This window comes from Daldinia loculata (genome assembly GCF_022478755.1).
Source record: "Daldinia loculata strain CBS 113971 unplaced genomic scaffold F4817scaffold_13, whole genome shotgun sequence".
Lineage (NCBI taxonomy): Eukaryota > Fungi > Ascomycota > Sordariomycetes > Xylariales > Hypoxylaceae > Daldinia > Daldinia loculata.
In genome coordinates this window covers 605,980-616,373 of record NW_026054867.1, presented here as the reverse complement: position 1 = coordinate 616,373, position 10,394 = coordinate 605,980, and the positions used below count along the sequence as shown (strand labels likewise).

Below are 10,394 nucleotides of genomic sequence, written 5' to 3'. Positions count from 1 at the left end.
TTATTATATTTTTTATTTTTTATTATATATTTTTTTTTTTTTTATTTTTTATTATTTTTTATTATTTTTTATTATTATTTTTTATTATTAAATATTGGTTATTTTTTAAATTAATTATTTATAAGGTTATTATTATTTTAGTTAATTATATAAGTATATAGCTATAAGATTAAAGGTTACAAGGTTAAAAACTATAAAATTAAAAGTTATAAAATTAAGTATTATAAAGTTAATAACTAAAAGCATTAAATAAATATATTTAATTAAAATATATTATTGGTGTAAAGGTTAAAAATAATATATTTAATTAATTAATTTTAAAGTATAAAAGTTAAAAAAAATATATTTAATAAAAATATTTAAATGGTGTAAAAGTAATATAAGGTGTAATTAATTAAATTTATAAATATTAAATCTTATTAATTTATTAAAGTTTTATTAATAATTTTATTAATTTTTAAGTATTTTTTATATAAATATATATAATTTCTTATTAATTATTTTATTATTTATTTATTATTTATTTTATTAATTATTTTATTAATTAAAAAAATTTAAGCGTAATATTTTTTCGGAAAAATAAGTTTTTTAATTTCGGAAAACGCAAATATAACAGATTTTATTTAAGTTATTTTTTAGTTTTTACTTTTATTACTTTTACGCCTTGTTTTTTTACTTTTTTTTTATTTTTTATTTATTTAAATAAGCTTTAAAATAAATTTTAAAATAAGTTTAAAATTTTTACTAAATTATTTATTTAATTTTATGTTAAATTATAAATTAATAATATTAATTATAAAAACTTTAACGCTTTTAAAAAAATATATTATATAATATAATTTAAATTTAATTATATAAATTACATTTAATTTTTTTATATTTAAAAAATTAATTTACCGTTATATTAAATCGGTTTAACCGAATATTTTAAATAAATTAATAAATATAAATTATAATAATTTACGTAACTTTTAAAATATTAATATAATTATTAATAATTTTTATTTATTTTAAACTTATAATATATATAATATAAAATTTAAATATAATTTTAAAATAAATAAAAACTTTAACACTTTTTATATATTAAAAATAAAACCTTTTTTTTAATTAAATAAAAATATAAATTAACTTTAAAAAACTTAAACAATTTATTAAATTTTTTTAAAAAAAAAACGGTTTAATTATTAATAATAATAAAAAGGTTAATTTTTTGGTATAAAAGTTAAATATTAACAAATTTACGCTTTATTTACGTAAATATTTTATTATTAATAAAATAAATAATGTTTATATATTTACTTATATATATTTATATAATTATAAAAACTTCTAAAATTACATAATTATAAAATTTCATCAACAGACAATTGCAAGCTCCTGATTTGTTTCGAAATTTTATTATGGAAAGTAGGGGCCAAAAAGGGATTGGGGGCTAAAAGGGAGAGGGGGGCAAAGAAAAAAAAAAAAAAAAAAAAAAAAAAAAAAAAACTATCCGTTAAATCTTTCCAAAAGAACCGCTCAAATTTTTAAGTCCTAAAGACAGTTACCTTATAAAAAAAAAAAACTTTTTTTTAATTTTTTTTTTTAAATTTTTTTTTAATTTTTTTTTTATTTTTTTTTTATTTTTTTTTTATTTTTTTTTAATTTTTTTTTTATTTTTTTTTAATTTTTTTTTTAAATTTTTTTTTTAAATTTTTTTTTTTAAATTTTTTTTATTATATTTTTTATTTTTTATTATATATTTTTTTTTTTTTTATTTTTTATTATTTTTTATTATTTTTTATTATTATTTTTTATTATTAAATATCGGTTATTTTTTAAATTAATTATTTATAAAGTTATTATTATTTTGGTTAATTATGTAAACATATAGCTATAAAACTAAAGGCTATAAAACTAAAGGCTATAAGGTTAAAAACTACAAAACTAAATATTATAAAATTAACAGCTAAAAATATTAAATAAATATATTTAATTAAAATATATTACCGGTATAAAAACTAAAAATAATATACCTAATTAATTAATTTTAAAATATAAAAATTAAAAAAAATATATTTAATAAAAATATTTAAATAATATAAAAATAATATAAAATATAATTAATTAAATTTATAAATATTAAATCTTATTAACTTATCAAAATTTTATTAATAATTTTATTAATTTTTAAATATTTTTTATATAAATATATATAATTTCTTATTAATTATTTTATTATTTACTTATTATTTACCTTATTAATTATTTTATTAATTAAAAAAGTTTAAGCGTAATATTTTTTCGGAAAGATTATTTCGTAAATAAATTTATAACAATTATTTAAAAAACCACCGATTTTTTTTTTTTTTTATAATAAATACTTTTTAACTTTTACATTTTAAAGGTATATAATAAAACCTGTAACAATATAATAAATATTTAAAATATTTATTAATATTATTTTTAACTTAATAATTATAATAAATTTAAAGATAAAATTTATTTATTTTTTAACTTATTTTATATTATTGTTAATAATTTTAATTAAATAACGTAAATTTTTTTATTATTAAAAAATTGTTATTTTATTAATAATATTTAATTTATTATTTTTTTTACCGTTAATATTATTTTTATTAATTATTATTAAAATATATAAATATTTAATATTAATATTATTAACGTTTTTTTTAATTAAAAAAATATTTACGTTAATTAAATCGGTATTAAAATTATTAAAAAAATTTTATAAAATATTTTTTATAAATAAAACAATATTTAAATATATTAAAAAATATTTAATAATTTCCCATATAAAAAACTTTTTATTATCGTTTTCGTAAAAAGCAATAATATTATTTAATAAACGTACCACGTTTTTTAATATTTTTTATTATATGTTTTATTTTTATTATATTTTTATTAAAATAACAAATAAAAAATTAATAACTATAAATTTATTAAATTAATTATACGTAAAAGTTTATATTTTAATAATTTTAATAAAATTTATTAATATAATTTTTAAAACTTTTTTTTAAATTTAATTAAATTAAAAAAATTTAAACGTTTCGTTTTTTTTTTAAAAATTACGTAAACATAAATAATACTTTTTTAACTTATAATCTTTTATTAATAATTTATTAAAATATAAAATTACTTTTATAAAACGTTTAAAAGTTATTAAATTTCGAGGCAAATTATAAAACCATGTTAAAAGTTTAATAAACTTTAAAATTTAAACGTTTTTATAATAAATATTAAAAAAAACTATATAAATTAACGTAAAACATTAATAATTATTATTAAAAAAAATAATATTTAAAAAAAAGTTATAATTAAACTTATTATTATTATTATTATTATTATTATATATTTAATGTTAAAAGCACGAAATATTAAGCTTTTTTTAAAACATATAACGTGTAAAATTATACGTTTTTATATATATTTTACATTTTAAACCTAAAAACATATAATATTTATACCGTTTTTATTTGCCCCGTTTATTAAATTTATATTTAATAATATATAAATATAAAATTTATTCTTTTATAAAAAAAAAAATTAACGTAATTTTATAACAAATAAATTTAATATATAAACATTTTAAATATAAACTTTTGTTTATAATAATAACCGCCGTTTATTAATCGTACAAAACCTTTTCCGTTACTTTTAAACGTTTTAAAATTTTTACTTTCGAAAAAACATTAACGTTTCGTAACTTTACCGAATTAAAACAAAAACGCGTTAAACGTTCGTTTTTTTCGTTTTTTTATTATTTCCCCGTAACTTTACTAACCTAAAACAAAAACGCGCCGTATTAATATATATAAATAAATACCTAATAAACCGTTAAACGTACAGTAAAAATAACGCCAATTTAAATCATCGATTATCGTTTAAACGTTTTTTTTTTATTTTAAATAAAAAATGTAAAATCGAATATAATAATGTTTCGTAATGTTTTCTTAAGTTAAAAACCCTATTACGCCGTTATACGGGTAAAATAATTAATTTTTTTCTAGTGTTAAACGTTTCGAAAATAAAAAATTTTCCGTTATTATTGTCTTATTAAAGACCGGCCACTTTTATATAAGGTTGCGCAGCTATATGGCGGCCGGCCTTAACACCGCACTAACAGTGGGTGCCAAGAAAAATAATTTAGAGGGGAAGGTGCAGCCAAACTTGTTAAGTCCCCATAGGGATGGTAATTATGTCTACACTAACTATTATTCGTCCTAAGATACAGTCTAGAGAGGTCGAAATACCCAAATTTCTTCCCTGTATCTGGCGCTAGCAATATATATACTATTTCTGTGGCCATACTTTATACGCGGGGAATTTTCAGCCTTCTCTTCGTCGTATTGTGGTTGAACCCTTTCTGCAGGGACTACATGTCATATAATTCTCCTACGGGGCTAAGAATTACCGCGGCAGCTCACAAATGCAACCTCTAGATGTAGATGTTTTTCATTCGGATATTTAAACGATTGACATTAAAGCGAGTATCTCTTCTAGTTGCGCTTCTCTTAGCGCTATCAACTCTCGCGATGCTTTATTAAAACCGAAGCCCAACCCAACAGTGCAGGCCGATCACACCAAGCTACCATCCTAAATCCATGCAGCTAATATCAAAAACACCAGGACCCCCTTTATAGGTTCTTTTTGGCGAATTCGTAAAACTTGGCCCCGTCTAGTTGTACATCGTAATGCGTCAGTATCATTCGGTTAAGTACACCAGTCCATTTTTCACCCTTCTTGATTGGTTGTAGGTCGTTGAATGCAGATGCAGCTTCCTTGAGTGCTTTTTCAGTATGAGATAATTCAAACACAAGATCCCGGATAGACTGTCGAGCGCGTTTGTACTTGGCCTCTTCAATAGTCCTTGTGTTTCCGTTCTTTTGCGGAGATAGATGAGAAGCATGCGAAGCTCGTTGGGTTTGTGAGCCCGGATATGAAGTCTCACTCATGTACGTCGAATCCTCATAAGTTGCATTTTTTAGAATACCTTTACGAACCTTCTGTTGAGGTATCTTTAGGAAGGGGTGGATTGGCTGTGTAAATTCGGTATACTCTGGTTTTATCTTTGGATCAATCGAATCTCGTCTGTATTTAAATACATTGTGTTCGGGGTCGATTGAACTTGACCTAGGAGAATTAGATATTTCAGTGATGTGAGTATAAACAGAAACATATAAGCAACTAACTCTATATCAGATTCAAATAGTCCATTCATTTCCATTTTATCGGCGGTTCTCTTCAGTTTTCTCATAACTTTTTCCTTGATCAAGCGGTAGACACTCTCTCCAGACTTATTTCTTATATTATCATACCCGTGAAGATCAAGCTGGAAAAGCAATGGCTCGATATCGACGTCTTTCAAATCGGGGCCGACAGCCTTCAAGAAGTCTATAAAGATTCTATTCTGGTGATTATCCCATGAGAACCGCACACTAGAAACCAATTCTATGGCTTTAGTGGTTCCCCACACGAGGGAATTAGGTGTGCGAGTTGAAGCAACATCTGTTTTCCCGGAATGGGAGACATCTGCGTATCTCGAGGGCATGATTACAGATTTACTTTTGCTGGTGTTTTCAATGGAAGTATACGAGTTCGATAAATATGATGACGATAAGTGTTATGAATTTCTTGGTGTTGGAAGATTGGGGAGGCAAACCCTTTTATACTGACGACATCGAAAATATCCATATATTTGAAACTACGTGAAACTAAACCCGAATAAACAACTTACAAGTGACATTACAAAATGCGCGAGATCTATTTGTATTAGGGGTTCTTGGAGTTGGTTCTGGAACTGATATGGACAAAGTGTTTAAGACAGGAATAAGCTATTAAATGAGAGGTAGTTACATACAGTTGGATCTAAGCTATGCTAAAACTACCTAAATATTCTTTGACAACGACGAGTAATTTTCAGAAAAGACTAAAGTAGTTGTCTCTCGAACGAAATCTATTCCCAGAATATGATACAAGACAACCACCGGATAGAACTTACATGCAAATAACCAATCTAGGTGTCTATGGAGAAAGACTAGCTTGGTACATGCATATAAATATTTATGTAAAGGAGGACCGAGTAAAGATGGCCAATCAAAGAAGTAAGAATGAGAGCTGATTACCTAATGAATCTTACAGGGGACTGTGCGGTAAGAGAACGAATAAGAATAGTGGAAGCTTACCTGAATAAATGCTCCACATCGGTTTTATTCCCCCACGTTTCAGCCTTCCTTCAGCTTCTCAGCTTCTCAGCTTCTTAGATGTTCAAGTTACAACTACAATGACAATCCAAGGCTACCATTGGCTATTATTCAAAGATCTAAACCCTACCTAACACATCAAACCCCATATGGCACCCCGCGCAATTAAATCCAAAGTAAAATCGGGTTGTCAAACCTGCAAGTGAGTTAGTTTCAGATGTAAGCCGTATATTTCTTAGCCGCGTTGTTAACTCTATCAAAGAACTCGAAAAGTCAAATGCGACGAAGGCAAGCCCGTATGTTTCCGATGTTATTCTACAGGTCGGGTCTGCGAAGGCTACGGAGTATGGGGCGGAGGTGGTAATGAGTACGGCCGCCGTCCCATCGGCTCTAGTCGCAAAAGCCTAACGTCTTTCTACACACCAACGCTGGTAAAAGCGGTGAACAAAGAGGAGACCGGGTATCTCGAGTGGTTTACATACCGAAGTGTCTTGAAGCTTCCCGGGGTTTTTAGTTTTCAATTCTGGGATAGGCTCGTATTCCAAGCCGCTTCAAGCGAGCCAGCTGTTTTACATGCTATTCTCGCCCTGAGCTCAGCCCATAGGAAAGAAGGACTTTGTTTCGATACCTCGCCAGATGTCGCTCCGGATAAGCAGGAACATTTTACCTTGGAACACTATACCAAAGCAATAGCCCATCTCCAGCCGCATTTCACTTCTAGAAGTAACCGGTCAATCCGTGTTGCACTTATCACATGTCTAATGTTTGTCACAATGGAATATCTCCGGGGTCATTTCAAGACTGGCTACGATCATCTCCAAAACGGTTTGAAGCTTTTGAACGAGTTCCAAGCCCGCTCAAGCGCGATAGATAGTTACAGTCTGTTCCAGGAACCGTGTTGCGATTCTGCGGATGCCTGGATCATCCAAGCCTTCATTAGGCTTGACGTGCAGGCAAAGTTTCAGTGTCAAGGGTCACAGTTCTTGAACATTACCCAGGAGGATTGTTCGTCAGATATTCCGGCCACCCCGCTGATATTCCAATCTGCCAATCAAGCAAGACAGCATCTTGACCGAATACTCAGCCAAATATTCTACCTAAGCCATGAATGCCGCCACCAGGTACAGCCCTTGGATAAATTAGACCCTCGGAGTCTCCCTTCTAGGCAGCGGCGTCTCAAAGCCAAACTTGATTCGTGGTTCGGCGCATTTAAAGCATCTAGGGCAAGCCTCATAACCAGCAAAATCACACACAGCACCGTAGCCTATATAATATTACGAATATATTATATGATCGCTGAGATCATGGTCGATACTTGCCTCCGGCCAGAAGACCAGATGAGATATGATACTCATACGAAATCATTTAAGACCATTATGGACCAGCTGAACTACATACGGAGTCTTTCACTTTCCCCACAGCTAGCCACAGTATTTCATTTTTCGGATACGTCCAGCTCGATAACCGATCTAGGCGCTCTCCCCGCGCTTTATTATATAGCTCTCAAATGCCGGGTACACAATATTAGGCACGACGCCCTCGTTTTCTTACTTACAACAACTCATAAAGAAGGGATCTGGAGTTCGCACCTAGCAGCACGAATGATTGAAGAACTGATAAATATTGAAGAGAGTGATTTCTACGCTCATTCTGATACGACTAAAGCAGTACTTCCCGAGTCGCATCGACTACACGATATTGAAGTACAATTACCTGACGGCTATGAAGGAACAGCCATACTGCAGTGTAAACGGAGATTCGACGATTTTAACTGGGAGGTGATTACTAGAGAACTCGTATACGATATGAAGACTCGATGTTGGGTAAGTAAACCGGAGAGACCATGAAATTCAATCGCTAGCCAATGAAAATATTTATTCTTCACTCATCCGGGATAGGTACGGGCTTGGTGGACTTGTGATTTTCTCCTATCAGTGCGACCCAAAGCTCTAAGCCAGCTTATATTCGTGCTTCATTTATGCGCCTCTCGACTGTACGAAAACCTATCCTAATCCGCATTGTTATCATACCTTTCCCGCATGGCAACTCTCCTCCCACTCTATGGTCTTCCTTGAAGAGATATATCTAGAAGCAAACTCGATAACAGCCACGCCCGGGACCAAACAAGGGAGGACAGCGATTCGCAATAGATTTCCTCGATTTGAAGCCAAATCGACGAGGCTTTTCAAGCGCGATATTCCTAACGAACCGATACTCTAGTTAAAGCATTTTAAATCTTCCTAGGTACTCTTGAGAATTAGTACCAAATAGGGGTAAAAGTTCTCGAATGCAATATCAAGATTATCACGGAGCTGGCCTCACTAAGTGCTTTTACATTTACCTTGCGTTTAGGGATGGATTAATATGTAGTTAAAGACCGAAAGTCAAACCAAGCCCACCTAAAAGCATACGGATGTAGAACCTTCGCGATAACATCGGATAGTCAATTAAACAAAAATTAGAAGCAAAAGCTAAATCCGAGCGTATGGATTGGCTACCCGATTGGCTACAAATCAACAAACATATATCAGGTGTGGAACCTACTGAATAACGAGGTTCATGCTATTTGCGACGTAACCTTCAACGAGCGAGCGTTCTTCTCCGGAAACATCGACGACCTCAGAGACGATTTGCTATGTATCTCCGATGAACGATTACAAGCATTGCTAGAAGCACACCGAGCACCTGGGAACAACAGTGACACAAGCATAGCTACTCAGGAAGAAGATGAAGAACTTAGCAATCTACAGACGCATCAAAGCGAAGATGTTGAGGAAATATCTAGTGGGCAAGGTCCTAAAAGCCAGGCACAGGTTGGAACACGAACTACTTGCGGTAGAGGGACTAATCACCCTATACTGAAGCTAGATGCGAGTCACTCCTGACCCTAGATACTACTCCGCCGCGGATGGCAGCGCTGATGACGGCTACTATCAGAGAGCTTACGGATCGTCAAGAGTACGCAGATAACTTACAAGATGAGTTTGATTGCACTCGGCAGTTAGAGGATAGCGCCCTACTGCGCGATTCGGCTGGAGAAGATCTCCGAGCCATCGAACTACTGAACCAACCGTCTAGACGCCCTGGTGGCATACAGATATAGAATCGCACCCTACGAGACTGGGTTTCCTACAAGCTACGACGTGTTCATGAGAATGCCGCCAGGGTATAGGAAGAGAGGATAGATCCTTCACCTAAAGAAGGCCGCTATGTGGGTTGCGAGAAGCTCCCCTACGGTGGTTCTTAGGGATCGAAGTGATCCGAAACCGCTAGCTACCGGCTGCAAGCAGCCACAATATCTTGTAGAACCGCACGAGGCACCGGAAAGAAGGCCCCAAAGCCCCAACCTCCAACCTCTAGATAGATTACATTCTTTTATGTTCTTATTTTTCTTATGGCAGGCGGCACTCTAGCTCTGTTCCCCTTAGGGGGTACTCTAGACGTCTAAAGCGCCAGAGATGCGCCGCTGTATCTACGTAGGTAGCATATAGCACGTAAACGTTATCATCATCATCATCATCATCATCATCATCATCATCCGAAACCGCAGGAAGAGGCTGCTTTGGCTTTCCCAATCTAACTATATCGACAAACTAGCTAATCTCGTCTCTAAGAAGGATGGATCAGCATATTAGCGCCAGATCGGATCAATCACCTATGCTACAGTTATCACCCGACTCGATATTGCCTTTGCAGCTTCCTAACTTTCCCGATTTACCACAAATCCTAGCGATGAACATCTCGAGGCCGCTTCACGAACACGAATACGAGTGGACTACACACTCACCAAGAGTATGTTGGCAGACGGCTTGACCAAGGCATTACCTGCAGATGGATTTAGGAAATTCGGGGAACACATCAATTTGGTGAACATTGCGGACCGGCTTCGGGCCAGGACGGAAAAAGAGCTGACTCGGGAGGATTTCGAGGCTGCGGCACGTGGATATTAATTGTACTATGATTTCTTCATCCACGTCGGTTAGGCACAGGCAAGAAGCTCTGAGTCCACTCTCATCAAATCATTCTTTCTGATTATAGCTTATCACGCCACATGATGACTTACGATGCATTAATTAAAAGCCGATACTCCAATTTTCAATACTCCTAGGTCCCCGGCCGGCCGTAGAACTCGGCATCGCGATGAATGTTGCGAGCTGCAAGTAACCGCGAGCTCCACACTTATCG

The 10,394-nt window shown here is 31.5% G+C and overlaps 2 protein-coding genes across 2 annotated transcripts; one reads left to right on the top strand and one right to left on the bottom strand.

Annotated features, from left to right (window-relative positions):
* Positions 1-4,614: 4,614 nt before the first annotated feature.
* Positions 4,615-5,557, bottom strand: F4817DRAFT_363924 (uncharacterized protein; the record flags this gene model as incomplete). The annotated part of the gene is made up of 2 exons (XM_049306692.1): positions 4,615-5,139; positions 5,199-5,557. 2 exons carry the CDS (start codon positions 5,555-5,557, stop codon positions 4,644-4,646), a joined length of 855 nt encoding a protein of 284 aa, XP_049160980.1. The 3' UTR covers positions 4,615-4,643.
* Positions 5,558-6,234: 677 nt separating this feature from the next.
* On the top strand, positions 6,235-8,163 carry F4817DRAFT_45022 (uncharacterized protein). Its single transcript, XM_049307490.1, has 2 exons — positions 6,235-6,411; positions 6,472-8,163. The coding sequence occupies exons 1-2, from the start codon at positions 6,359-6,361 to the stop codon at positions 8,054-8,056; spliced, it is 1,638 nt and encodes a 545-aa protein (XP_049160979.1). The 5' UTR covers positions 6,235-6,358; the 3' UTR covers positions 8,057-8,163.
* The last annotated feature ends 2,231 nt before the right edge of the window (positions 8,164-10,394 follow it).

Coding starts and splice junctions, on each gene's coding strand:
- F4817DRAFT_45022 (XM_049307490.1), top strand. CDS start 6,359: ATGGCACCCCGCGCAATTAAATCCAAAGTAAAATCGGGTTGTCAAACC. Junction 6,412..6,471: donor TCGGGTTGTCAAACCTGCAA/GTGAGTTAGTTT, acceptor ACTCTATCAAAG/AACTCGAAAAGTCAAATGCG.